Below are 13,968 nucleotides of genomic sequence, written 5' to 3'. Positions count from 1 at the left end.
GCACGTCCAGTGCTTCCGTGGGTCAGCTGTGATTACATTCATAAATTGGATTGCGGTAAAAAAGGGGAGCGCCCTGAAATCCGGGAGCGGCACACAAACAACCCGCTTGCTGTTAACGTAAACGCCTTCCCGCTTTAGAAGATAATTCTGCCTGTAGCTTCCGGGTGACTTGATGGATTTTAAACACCGGCACTGAAAAGGAGTTTTATTTTTAATGAGAGAGGGAGAGAGAGAGATAGCCTGCTGCTTTCCCATGGGGACAGTCTCACATCGACTACGCTGCGTTAACGTCTCGGCTGTTTAAAAGAAAGTCAATGTTTTTAGCGGTCGGCGGGCTCACGCCGCCAGGTTTCCCAAGCGCCGGTGCCGGTGCTGTCCCTTCAGGGCAAATATTAAAATAAACAATATTTTCAAAATAGAAAATAATGGCTTTCCAGACAGCGTCGGCTGCCTTTTGGGGTCAGGAAAGCATGTCTCACCTAACTGCTTTATCAGCTTTGAGGACAGATCCTTTTTCCGTAAATTCATCCAATTTGGGAAATTAAAAAAAAGAGGTTTTGTCAGCTCTTTTTTGCAGAAGATAGAGCCTGCAGTTTGCACGCGCAGGTGCCCTACGCTATGGAAGCGCGACCCGCAATATTCACTAATTGATACGTTGCCCGGCTTGTCAACATTTACCAAAAAGCGATTGAATTGTGGGGGAAATTGGAAGAAAATTTGACATTGCTGTATGTATACAGAACCTAAATTGAGCTGGACCAAATTGGGAGATTGCCCCCCGCCATGACTAAAAGACAGAGTTTGGGGGCCTTTGCATGCTGTTATGAATGAGTGACTTTGACTCCATGTTTTGTGTGCCAACAGTGTAGACTGAGGAATGTTTCTGTCTGTAATAAAGGAAATTATTGCAATTCTGTCATACGAGTTCCCCTGCCCGCACGGGCAGAAGGTGGCAAGTGATTGACGCATTCTGTTTTTCCCCCCCAAGAAATGTCATCCTCGGTTCTTAAGTGTGTTGTTTTTTTGTCGCTCGAGAAACGCAGAGAAAAATGAGTTTGTTTTTACTTGTAAGGCTTTACTCAGTTGCCCAATTCGGCAGAGGAGCTGGACTATGGGGATCTCTCAGGTAAGGGCTAGTACGTAGGTACACCGCTGCTCTTCTTCCCTAGCTACTGGTTCCACTCCGATTTCTGCATCTTGGCCATGTTGCATTGTATAGTTGCTCTGGTGTAGCCCTTCCTCCCACGCACGGGCTGGCACCTTGGATGTCCGCTCTTTCCCGTTGGGGTTTTCCGCCCCGTTTTTGGTTTTGGCCCCCGTTTCTGCGGCAGCCTTGCAAAGGGGGCGGGAGGGCGCAGAGCGGGGAGGTGCCCCTGCCCTCCCAGCTGCTCGGCCGGAATTTTTTGAACGCTGAATTTGGAGACGGGTTGAGCTGAAACTGGATGTTGGTCAAACGCTGGGCTCTGCCCCGTTGTGTGAAACCGCCTTTAAGAAAGCGGCCGGCGCTACGTCTCGGCTGCGTGGCGGTTTCTCATAGTAGGAGTATCGGTTTGGGGGTAAGAAAGGAGGTTTTATCGGCGGGGGCCGAGCCAAGTAAATGGTTTGAACCTCTTTTTATCCACGCTGGACTGAAAGTTCCATAAATACAACGTCCTCGTAGCTGGTCCTTGCGAATTAGCGCTAATCCAGATAAGAACCGAAAGCATCTTCAGAGGACGCAGCTGGTATATTCAAGGAGGGGCCGTCCCAGCGCTGCAGGTGTCGTAAACCTCTGATCCTCCTGTTTTGCCGGGGTCTTCCTAAGCGTTTTTAGAACTGCACCCGTTTTTGGGGTTTTTTTGCTGCCATTTGTCAGAGCAGCTCCGCGGAGGGGGGTTGTGGGGCCGGGGGCGGGAGAGCCCGCTCCCACCCTGTCCCCTTCGGGGGGTGACGGGGGGCGAAAAGCAAGGCCAAAAAAAGCCAAGCCCCGAGTCCTCCTCTCGCCCTGTCAAATGCTCGCCTTTGCTGCGATGGAATCAGCGGCATCTCCTCCCGTAAGCCACTATAGGTATGCTCTGGCCAAGAGGTTAGAAATGATGGATTGATGCAGTATGTCTTCTAACTCCTGAGCCGTACTAATAATTGTTGTTGCAGGCCTGGGCCAGATCTCATAGGTAAGAAGCACTAGGTGTCTGTCAAATATTATCGCTGTGGGGATGGGAAGTAATTGCTTTGCTCTGATAAGCTGCGTTACTGTTTTAATTTGTATTTTTTAAAGAAAAATGCACTTTCCGGTCAACGAAGAGAAGAACGGGAAATGATTCCCCAACGGAATTCCCCAAAATGGGTGTCTGCCAGCAGCCCTGCCTTCCCCTCGGGTGCCGCGGTGCCGGCCACGGAGCAGCTGTGGCTGTGCCCGATGGCCAGCGCCTTTTCCCCGGTGTGCAGCTCCGTGTTCCCGTTTTTCTGAGCCTTGTGCGCAGGCGAAACTCCCCCGAGCTTTGCAGGAAGCAGCGCGGGCGCCGCCGCTGCGAGGGCCGGCAGAGGGGCGGGCAGCCTTTGTGCGCCGCCAGACACCCATTTTGCAGCATCCGTTTTGACTCCTGATTTTCTATTATTTTTTCCCTAAGAATCTCAAAATTTTGCTTGTTGCTCTCTTGGTCACCTGTGGACACCCAAAGGGTAATCGTGCCCGGCCAAATACGCCAGTGTCACTGGAGAAAGGGCTCCGGGCCAGTCTGTCCCCGTCCCATCCGCCGTGCCCAGGCTGGGGGGGCACGGCATCGGGTTTGATTAACTCACCCAAAGCCGATCGGCCCCTTTGTTCCGGGGGGCTGCTGCTGAATCCAGGGCATCCCCCTTGCAGACGGGGCTGGGCAGGCTGGGGCTGTCAGATGGGGGGGTCCAGGTGGGTGCTGGAGCCCAGCTCTCCGTCGGGAGCGCTCCGGGTGCCCCCGGGAGTACCGGGGATGCCGGGGTGCGTGCCCGGACGGCGGTGCGGCGAGCGCGGGGTGCCGCGGCGGTGTTTGTTCAGTCTGCTGTTCCTTGCAGGTACTCCTGTCCCGCTAAACGCGTCGCCGGAGGCTCTGCCAACTGTGCAATTAAGTAATGCATCCCTTGCCTTCCGCCCAGGTAGCTAGCTTCCAGAGCTGTCCTCGCTTCTCCTGGTCCGCCTGTGTGTGTCCCTGCCACTCGCAAACCTCCTCTGGTTCCTGAGGCGCGGAGGCGGCGGGGTCCGGGCAGGGCTGGCCTCGCACCCCCGGGGCTGCTGCTCCCGCAGCCTCTCTCGGCGGCCCCGCGGGGCTGGGGAGCGCGGGCGAGCTGCCGGGCGTGCGTACGGGGGCGCCGCGGGCACGGACAGGTGCGTACGTACGTACGGGCTGCTGCGTGCGCCGGGCGTGAGGAGTCGGCTCCCCGTCCGGCACAGCTGTACCCCGGTCCCCTGCGGTGCCCGGCGCTCCCCCCGCTCCCGGTGCCCCGCTGGTACAGCGGCCAGGAGGCACCCGCGCGTCGGGTTTGGTTAACTTCGTCCAAACCTGATCGGCACCTTTGTTCGAGGGGGCTGCCGATGAATCCACGGCTGGTGGGGCTCCCTTTTCCGGCAGGGAGGAGGCTGCGGGAGCAACCGATGGGCATTGAGCACCTGTCGGAGGGTTAAATTTATGAAAACAAAGGGCATCGTTTTTATGAAGCCACCTTGAAGCGGGTCGCTGAAGGGGAGCTTATTGATTGAAGAAGGATGAACTCCTCGAATTTCTCTGGCTTAAATTAGCCCAAATTCAATTACAATACGGCAAACCGGTTAACGCTGCTCTTTAACGGTCCGTCAATAAATTAGAGCAGGGGTAGCGCGCTCACTGCCGCGCCGGCGTAATGGATGGCGTTACTGCTCATCCCGCCGTATTCCGGCGGCGAGCTCTGGCCTCCCACGTGGCGGGGAAGCGCTTCGTCGTGTTTCTGGAATAACGGCCGCCTGTTCTTCCCCCGGCCCTGCCCACCAGCCCCCCCTTCTCCTGCTGCTCTGTTGTTTGGAAAACTCCGTCCCACCAAAGAACTAACGGCTAATTCGGCGGGAAGATGTTAGTTCTAGTGTTCGCTTTCCTACCTGGCAGCAGAGAGGAATAGTTGCCTTCACCGGTTTTTCAGAAGCGGGCAAGTGACTTAAGGCCTTTAGCAGCCACGTCGTCACCAGCAGGGACGTGTGGGAGCTTAAGTCACGGTGGTGTGTTAATGATTGAATTAACTAGACTTTAACGGGTGGAAGGAAAGATCGCCAGGTTCGGAATTCTGCGGAGGAATTGATGTCGGTTTCCTTTTCCCTCCGGTGGTGCAGGTGTGAGGTAACGCGGGAGGCACGGGAGCTGGCGACGGAGTTAGTGTCTATAAACTTACGTACGCACACACAGGTTCAGCCCGTGCTGTCCTACATCAGTAGCTTGAAGTCAATTTTCGCCCAGAAACAGGAGAAAAAATTTTTTGTGGCATCGCAGCGAGAAATCCAAATATGCCAAAACTAACGTCCGTGCCGTGTTTTCACAAAAAACCTCCATCGGTTTTCTGCTTTTACAGCAGAAGTGTGCGCAGAACAAGGTCAGGGCTGGTGGGAGGTACCCCAGAAGTATCCCAAAACGTTGGTCTACCAAAGGAGAGGCAGGCGGGAGGGCGAGGAGCGAGGACGGGAGGCAGGAGCACCCGGGCAGCGGGCGTCCGATGAGAACAGAGTGGCCGTGGGAGTGGTGGCGTCTCCGGGCGCTGCCCCCAGCGCCGGTACTGGGGGACGGAGACGCGTGGCGGGAAGCGGGGCGGGAGCCCCCAGGGGAGGCGGTGAGGGACGCTTTGGGAGCAGGAGTCGTCCCGGGAATGGTGCTGCGGATCCCAAACGTGGCTTTTCCAGCTTCGCAGCACCCGCTCCCGAGAAGTCGGGGAGCACTGGAGCTAAAAATAAAGTGGTTTGAGCCTAATAGAGTTCAGAGGGGGGATAATTGAGATTCAAACTGCGGGCCAGCGCAGCCAGCCAGGTCTGGTCTGGGCTTTCTCTTCATCTTGAGAAGCTGCCACTTAAAAAAGGGTGGAAGCTGGAATATGCATAGATACATGCAGATATATTTTAAAGCCTCATTACAAAGAGAATCAAATGGAACCTTTTCATTGAGTGGATGGGAGGAGGAAAGTCTTCCATCTGCTAAACCTCGCTGTAAGCGCTTGACCCACATTGTGCGGAGGATGCTGCTAAAATCTGCCAGCTTTTTTGTACTCTTGAGCCAGGCCGCGGAAAGCTATTTTTAAACAATTCCCTCTGCAAAAATGTTAGGAAATTGAGATCGCTAACACATTTATTTTTTAAAAAATGTCTCCCCCCCCAGAAAAAAACGCCACATCACAATGAACTGGGAGGTTTAAAACGCAGGTGTTAGTTGACAGTACTTCCATGGCAGATAAGCAGCTAGCCGTCTGCTACGGGTCGCCCTGGCTCAGAGTAAGTGCCGTTAGCGTGGCGTTAGCGTGGCGTTAGCGTGGTGTTAGCGTGGCCCCAAGGAGGAACCAGCCACAGATGCCTTTCTCTTCTGTCTACGGACCATTTCGTGAGTCGCACTTTTTGTTAAAGGAAAACTTCAGGCTTGGCGTTCAAGTGGTGTAATCTCTTTTTTGTTGATTGCATGAGCAGTTGATTACAAGAATAAGCCAAAACGGATTTAAAGCTACCGAAGTCTCTCACTGGCCGCCACTCGAAGCGGAACTCGAGTGCTCTCTGCTGCTGCGTACAGAGCTGCGTCTCGCGCAGAGCACTTCGAGCTCCATCACACCGAATTTTGGCATCCCTCTAACGCCGGGCACAACCGGACTGTTCCCGCGGGGGAGGCTTCGCAGCACTTTAAAAGGAAAATTGGTTTATTTACTTTCTTTTTAATTTTTTTCCCCTGCATCTCTGCAGTTCTCCCGAGTGGATTGCACCATTATCGCTGCAAGTTTTCCTTTAAGGTGCTTTGGCGCCGGGCAAAGCACCCTCCCGGCGACACGGGGGGCAGCCGAGCTGCCCCGGAGCCGCGCGTGTTGGTGGCAACGGTGTCTGCACCTCGCCGTCCCCTCCCCGCCCTCCTCCCGCTCCCAGCCCCGAAGAACCCACAAGCAAACCAGAAACAAACCCCTCGTAGAAAAAATTCTGCCTATTCGGTTTAAAGGCCAGCGTGCTCCAACGTATATTAACATCTTAATGGGAAAGCTCTGCATGTATACATTTACTGCTCTCTGACAAGAGGGAATTAAATGTCAGAAGGATTTGTAGCATCTATAATTGAATTGGTGCTGAGAAAAGCAAATCTTAAGGAAGAATAACATATTAGGATTAGCAAATAATGTGGCATTTTGTCAGTTCCTGCCATCTCGTCTGTTCCCTCTTCAGTAATAAAGTTGCGATTTCTTTTTTCATCATAGATACGAAGCGGGAATAGCTTTTGTGAATCGGAGACAGCATCTTAAAGCAGAACCCGGTTTTTAAGGTCAAGTCTCTCTTTCTTGGCGCAAATGTGGGGAATTATTCTTTGTTCCACAGAGCCGACACTTTGCTTTTAATTGCCAAAGAAGTCGTGAGTGACAGAAGGTGAAGTGGCGGCTCCCGTGCTGGTGCCGTTCGAGGCGCTTTGCTTGGAGCAGTGTCCAGAGCTGCCGAGGGGGGTCCGTGGGCCGGCGGCCCCCGGCTCTGCCTCGTGCTCCGCGCCCGTGCGCAGAACCGGGACCTGCTGTGGAGCAGGTGGAGTTTGAGGAGACGCGGGAGCTGAGGCGGAGAGGAGGTGTGGAGGGAGGGGTACCTGGCAGAGGGAATGGCGTCCCGCTGGAGCGGCTTGTGCGGTGAAGAGCCATCCTTGGGGAGCTCCGTCTGAGGGCTGGAGTAGGAGCGCGGCGTTGGCGGTGCCGTGGGCATGGCTGGCTTTGCCGGGGGATGGTGGTCCCCGGCCTCCAGGGTGGCTTGTGTTTACTTCCCTGCCTAAGTAGAAGGAAAAATACATGGCGGGCCTAAAAGAATGTCAAATATCCGAATTTTTCTTTAAAATTGCAAGTAGTTTACCTTTGGAGAGCAAATCAATGCCACGTGGGAAAGATACGAGGCGGATTTAATTTTGATGAGTCTTTTACTGCCTCTGAATGTGGCGCCTCTGCTGAGGACGGACCTTCCGGCAGTGTCACCTTTGGGCCAGGGAGGGTGGCGGGGGAACCCCTCGCTGGTGGCCGGTGCTGCCGCAGTTGCAGGTGTCACTCCCGGGGCATCGACGTCCCGCGCATCCGCACCGGGACTCCCCGAGCCTCCCGTCGCTGCCAGCCTCGTATACCCAGAGACAGAGCACCGGGTAAGTCAGGGTGCGCTGCCGCTGCCTCGCCGGCCGGCGATGAGACACTTCGCAACCATCCGAGGCTCCCTCGGAATATATTTTAATTTTTATGTAGTGTGTAAGCTGGAAGATGAACTATTTAGCCACACACATAATAAAATAAACTTGCGGCTGGCACTCCGCAGAGGTCGTCTTTAACAGAAATAATTAAGAAAAATGGCCCTGCGTGCGCCAGCGGACGCAGTGGGACTGAATAAACTGCTCTGGCCACAACTGTTTGCTTTGTGCCGAAGTCCCTTCTCCGGGAAGAGCTGTCTCCCTGCTCCCGCCTGGATGCCGGTGGCGGGGACGCCGGGGGGACGCTGGGGCACCGTGGGTCGGTGGGAATGGGCCACCGGGAGGAGCCCAGCGACCCCCCGTCAGGCCTCCTCTTTCCTGAGCTTTAATTTATGGTGATTAAGAGAAAATGGCTCTTGATGCAAAATCCTGCTCTAAGCACATTATAGAGCTGTAACTCAGCGTGTTTATTCCCCTCAGCTGTTCCAGATGTCAGCCAGACATTCATCCTCCCAGGCCGGGATGCTGCTGTCACCTCCTTAGTGCGGTCGTGTGGAACTGGGTGCTAAGTTTCTAAAAAAAACCCACTTAAAAAACGGAGCGGAGCTTGTCTACAGCAGCTGCTCCAGCGGATGGGCCGGGTTGGTTGCTCTGCCGAGAGTCAATCTTTCCAGGCCCGCGGCGAGGGGCGCGGGGAGCAGGCTGTCTTCGGGCAGCGCTGCCCGGAGTGCCCGGGATTGCTGGTTTTCCCCAGGTTTTGTCCCCGGCAGGCGGCAGAGGCTTTGCCCGGGCGAGACGGGCCGCTTGGCACCTGGCTGTGCCGCTTCCCCGTCGGCGAGCGGGGCCGGGAAGCGTTGAGGGCATGGTCTGCTCCTGCCGGAGGCCGGACACAGCGTCCCTCCTCCTCACGTGCTCTCAGGTCGCTCTGGCACGCTCTTCCCACAGGGAAACGACTCGGATTTAGGCGATGTGGCAGCGAATGCTTTTGGAATCTTTGTTTTTTGCCCCGGGTTTTAGCTCGTCAGAGGGGTTGTTGACAAGGACCCTCTGCCTGCGGCGCTGGGAGGCCACTGGCCGTTGTGTCCCCTCACGTCCGCCTTGTGCCAGCCTTGTCCCGGCTCAGCCCAGGACCCCGCTGCCGGGAGTTACTCGGAGAAGTGCTCGAAGGCTTTTTTTTCTCAAATTGTTTTAATTACAAGGCGCTTGATGGTGCTCTCGGTCACGAGTTATTTACCTAGGTCCCTCGGTCCTTAATCTTGGAGCAGAATTGGAAATATCGATAGAAAGCGTAAATCCCGGGCTGCTGCTGGAAAGCTTTGTATCAGGTTTCAGCTCAAAAGAGCACCATTACCTTTAGCTGTCACGGATCTGTACGCTTGATCGATAAACTTCAAATATTATTAGAGGTGGAGGCTTCAGAGATTTGCTCTGTTCTTTGGAGGGAGACGGAGATAAATCTTTCTTAAAAATTGACTTGCATTTGCACTCTCAGTCTTCCTGGTAAAATGCATTTCTCTTAGGTGCCTGGGCAACTGCATGCGGGACAGATTTATAGGCCATGTGCTTCTTGTAGTGAAAGATTTAAATGGTAAATCCTTCACATATGACTTCACAAATCATGTAAAGTTAAAAGATTTTTACCGTTTCTGTTGCTGCTGTGCTTAAATTGTAAGGTATGGCCAGTAAATCATTTTAATGGAGGTGTCGCACTCGACTCAATAAAAAAAAGAGACAATGGTTTAGCTTCTATTCCAAAATGTTAATGTATTAATCAACGGGAGAATAATTGTTTTTTACTACGTTATAAATCTCGGTTGCCATTAGGATTGCAGGGAGGGTTGATGTAGCTGCGTTCTTAAATTAAAATTGTTTACACTGCTATACATTCATTTTACACGGCCATAGCTCATTCTGGGTTCATTGCGGAGTTGTTCCTCCGCCAAATAAGTCATTCCTCTCCCGGGTGACGGCCTCCTAAGGGAGAGGCGCTTCTGAAAGACGACTAATTGCGTGGTGAGGAGTTAAAGAAATGAAATAGAGCGGCCGGAGGCACTGTACGATTATTGCTCGCTCTCTGCTTTTGAAGAGGTCCTTACAGTCTGAGCCAGGAGTTCCGTGTCCTCCGACATCGAGAACTGCGCTGATGAGCAAAGGTTGTGTTTCCCGCCGGAATGGCGTTAGGCTGGGGAGGGGCTGGCTGTAGACGCGTTGACCACGCTGGGCTGGTTGGGTTTTGGTCGAGCAGTCGGTGGGCTGAAGTTGAAACGTTTCCAACAGGGCGCTCGTTAATGATGTTTCTCCAGAGCTAACGATTAATATTCCCATACTGAGCCACTATGGGCTGTGCCCCCGTCCCCCGGGGAGGTTGAAATTTGGGGAGCGTTCTAGGGAAATTCCCCAAAGCACGTACCCACCACCAGCTCCATCTCTCCTCTCCCTCTCCCAGCTGTCTTCCACGTGCGTAGTCGTAGTGCTGCTGCTTATAGTCGAGAACACCTTGCGAGTCCAGCCGCCAGATCAGTTCGGCTTTGGGCGCCGTTCCGCTGCCCGAACTCATCTGCCTAGATAGCTCCGTGCTTTACCCCTTTTCCTTCTGAGAGCACAAGGGTGGCTTGTCCCATCTGAGAGCAGCTGCAGCCAAACCCTTCAGAGCGCATCGTAATAAGTCCCGAATTCTTATTCCTCTTCTGATCTCAACAGATTCTCGTGCAGGTGAGGAAGGGGCCATTCGGAGCGTGGACCATGCGGTGGTTGGTGGCGTCGTGGCCGTGGTCGTGTTTGCGATGCTTTGCCTGCTCATCATTTTAGGGCGATATTTTGCCAGACATAAAGGTAAGACAAAGACCGAAACGGGAAGAAGAGAGGAGGTGGTACGAGCTTCCCCCTGCTCGTGGTGGGCTGTCCCAGGCGAGAGACACCCCCCTTGGTTGCTCTGGAAGGATGTCTCCCGAAGGGCCTTTGGGAAGGGGAAAAGGAGGAAGGCTGGAGCAGCCCGTGGATGTTCTGGGCACCGGGGCTCAGGGCGGGAGGACGGTGGTTGGCCCCAGACAGTGCCTGAATCTGGCGTGCCAGCGCCGAGGCCGGCGGGTGGTGGTGCTGGGGGAGGACCTTCCCTTCCGAGGCATGGTAGCAGCAGGATGCCTGACAGACGGGGTCCGCTCTCTTTCTGGAGCAGCAGTGCGCGTCACGGGGCACGCTGAGCTCTTCTCGAAGAGCCCGCGGCACCGCCTGTGACAGTGCCGGGTAGCGGAGACAATTAGTGCGAGTAACGATGCGCAGAGCCGCGCGGCTCGGCTCATCCCCGAAGCTTGCAGCCCGCGCCTCGGCACGCAGCCTCAAACGGGAATTTGGAGGTCCCTCTACAACACCCAGTCGACCTGAGCTAATACACGCGCCACGTGAGCTTGGGCTTGTGTAAAACGGTCCATTTTGGGAACTCGTTACACCTTCCAGAGCAAATCGAACCCCCCCCAGAATTTGAGCGGTGCCCTGTGTACGTGTTTGTACGAAGGAGCTGACGGTCACTGGGGGTTATGCAGTACGTGTGGAAAAGCTGACGGAGGATGAGTGGCTGGTTACGGCCGCAGCCGGGATGGAGTGAATGATGTTGAGAAGAGAGGAGAAAGGGAAAAGCAGAACCCACAAAACTAAAGCACATCAGGGGAGAGAGAAGGCGGAGAGGAAAGATTTCTCTCCTCTAAGTAAAGCGTATAAAACGCAATTTTACCGATATGGGTGTGCTTCTGAGAGGGGGAAATGGCTGTGCCCTAATTTCTGCTCCGAGTCAGACGGCGCAGAGCGGGACACGCCGTCACGTGTCGGAGCGGGGACGGGGGTGCCCGGAGCGTGGTCGGTCCTGGGGCTCTCCAGCCCCGGCCGTTCCCGAGGAGCAGGAGCGGGGAGCTCCGCGCCGGGCGGCAGCAGCCCTGCTTCTTCTGGCACTGGCTTCCCGTGCCCCAGCCTGGTATTTTCGTGGTTGAGGTGTTTTTTTCCCTTTCCGCTCGCGGCTTCGTCACTCGCTCAGCCTCCCGCTTGCCTTGCAGGTACGTACTTCACTCACGAAGCCAAAGGAGCAGACGATGCGGCCGACGCAGACACAGCCATCATCAACGCAGAGGGAGGACAGAACAACTCCGAAGAAAAGAAAGAGTACTTCATCTAGAGCAGCCTTGGTTTCTATGAGGTGTCCAACCGTGGACGGTTACTACTGGCCCTATTTAAACGCTAAAGAGACAGTGATATCAGAAGTTGCGACCAGCTTGTGTCTTTTTTTTTAACGAAAAAAAAAAGCAAATGGGTGGAGAGCGGTGAGGCTGGGAGGGTCTGGGATTTGCTGTGTAAAAATATTCCTCGTAAAGTACACTCTGCTGTTCGACACCTCAGTTCGTTTGGGTTTTCTTTTTTTGGCCAAGTCCAGCTTGGATTTAGTTTAGTGAAGTCATTTGCAGAAGATTCTGTGCCTTGTTTAATTTCTGTTCGTGGGGGTCGGGGGGAGGCTGGGAAGAAGAGGGGCTTCTGTGCGTTAGTTCCCTTCGGGTTTCTGTGGCTCTTCGTTTCCCCGTTCCCGGTCCCTTTCTGGAGTTGCCTGCTGGGACCCCTTGGAGTAGGTGGCTTTCTCTGAAGGTGTTTCTCTTTCTTTTTCTCTTCACCGTTTCCGTTCCGAACTCGAGCTCATCGGAGGAGAACCAGCACATTTTAGATTTCGTAGTTCGCAGTTCAGTGTGCCCATCTCCCATCCCCCTCTATCGTCCTCAAGGCTCGGATAACCGAACGACGAGAACCCCTTGGTGGCTGCCCGTGTTCCAGGTGCCTGCCGCGCTGGCGACCAGGAAAGGGGCTGGAGCTCGGCAAAGGCGCTGCTCGGCCGCGGGGAAGCGGGACGGGGGGTTTCCCCCCGGAGGGATGCTGAGCCCATCTCCCCGCCGTGCCGGGGACCGCTGCGTCCCGCTGCCGGGGGCCGGAGGAGGCAGAGCCCCCAGCTCCAGCCGTCCTCTCCCGTCCCGCCGCGGCCACGGGTGACGCGTCCCCCCCAGCGCTGGAGCCGAGCAGCCGGACCAGCCAAACTGCCTTTTCTCTACCCGCTCAGTCAAACGTGGGAATTGGCGTTAAAACGCCAGTGCTAACTGACTTACAAAGCCATAGGTGAAAAGGAGAACGTAGGTAAATTAGAATCCGCAGTGACAGGTAGCCGACCGCAGTGAGAAGACGGTATTAAAATTATATATGCTGAATTTGGGTTTTTTTTGGTGAGTAATCTTGGATTTTGAGCGGTACTTTTTTTTACTGTGTTTATGTGGAAGGTGTATGCTGATTTATTTAAGGGAAACATTAATCTTAGCATCAGGTTGGGGTTTTTTTTAGGGGTTTCGGGGGAAGCGTTTTCGTGCGTTTTGGTTTTTCGTTTGGTTTTTTTTTTTTCCAATTGTTGTTCTTGGCAGAACCATTACAATGCGGGAGTCCTTTGGGAACGGGATGGCCTGACGGCAGAGCGCGAGTCCATTCTCCGGCAGTCTTCTGTCTTTCCCCTTTTCACGAGAAGAACCTCGCCGAAACACCCTTTGTTTTTTCCCCGAGCAGATTTTGTCGAGCGCAGCTCTTTTCTGAGCCTTCAGCCCCATTGCCACCCCGGTCCCGGCGAGAAGCCGCCGGCGCGGGGGGGCCGGGGGGCTTTTAGGGTGCAAACATGCGCGGGGGCGGGATCGGCAGCCTGGTTTGGAGCAGCCCATCTTTGTTTTGGAAGTGTACAGTAGTGCAGTGTTACCGATGTAACTTTGACTTACAATGTTGACATGTCTCAGGTTCATGTGTTTTGATTGGTGTTTTCCGTCTCAGGTAGATTGCAAAATTTCGGCCCCACACATTGGAAAAAAAAAAAAAAAAAAAAAAGAAAAACAGGATAAAAACCAGGAAATTACGAATTTTAGTTGTATATCGGTTTATGTATTTTTTCTTCAGTATACAGTGCACTGTTTGAAATGTATTGTTGAGTATTACTTTGTACAGCTTTAGATCATTAGGATTTTGGAGCGTGAAGAAAGAACAACCTTGTTTAAAGGCGTATTACAAATGAAGGAGGCGGAACCGATGCTAAACAACCTTGTTCTTTATTCACCCGGCCTTTTCATTTTTTCCCCTTAGGCCAGTTCTGTTTTAAGGTGTCCATGGAAGATGTGACGATGTAAGAAAATACATATCCATCTGTTCCCATTCACATTTTGTATTGGTTCATGTATACCATTTTTACAAAGGAAAAGAAGTACTATAAAATATCTGTCTTCTTAATAAAAAAAAATTAATGTTACAAACCCCCAGCTCGTTTGGCACTCTTTATGCCCTGCCGCGGCAGAGACGATATCGGGCCGTCGTCTCGGCTGAGCTGGTCTGCGGGCTGCACCTTGCCGTGAGCTCGCTCCCATCGCGTCTTCCCGCGCTGGGTACCTGCCGCGGTGTTTTCTTACGGAGAACGTCGACCTGTGGCTGGTATCTCAACCTTCCCGAGCTGCGGGGGGAGCGGGGGGCGGCCCCGTACACAAGCTTTTAACAGCAGACAAATATTTCAATGCTGTGGCGGCAGGTGAGCGTTGAAATACGCCCCCTCTCCGCCCCG

The 13,968-nt window shown here is 54.0% G+C and overlaps 1 protein-coding gene across 9 annotated transcripts in view; it reads left to right on the top strand.

The window, feature by feature from the left end:
• Positions 1-13,253, top strand: part of CADM1 (cell adhesion molecule 1) — a 150,949-nt gene extending 137,696 nt beyond the window's left edge. For 4 of the 9 annotated variants that reach the window (XM_063355422.1, XM_063355421.1, XM_063355420.1 and 1 more), the window contains 2 exons: positions 10,062-10,193; positions 11,405-13,253. In XM_063355422.1, the coding sequence (XP_063211492.1) occupies positions 10,062-10,193; positions 11,405-11,523 (251 nt within the window). In that variant the 3' untranslated portion in view covers positions 11,524-13,253. Of the gene's footprint in view, positions 1-1,072; positions 1,127-3,030; positions 3,112-10,061; positions 10,194-11,404 lie in introns of all 9 variants that reach the window. The other 5 variants (XM_063355414.1, XM_063355413.1, XM_063355415.1 and 2 more) reach the window with 2 other exon arrangements.
• The last annotated feature ends 715 nt before the right edge of the window (positions 13,254-13,968 follow it).

Source organism: Chroicocephalus ridibundus, chromosome 18 (genome assembly GCF_963924245.1).
Source record: "Chroicocephalus ridibundus chromosome 18, bChrRid1.1, whole genome shotgun sequence".
In the NCBI taxonomy this organism is placed as follows: domain Eukaryota; kingdom Metazoa; phylum Chordata; class Aves; order Charadriiformes; family Laridae; genus Chroicocephalus; species Chroicocephalus ridibundus.
Note: the sequence above shows the minus strand (reverse complement) of the source record. Positions and strands in the feature narration are given on the sequence as shown.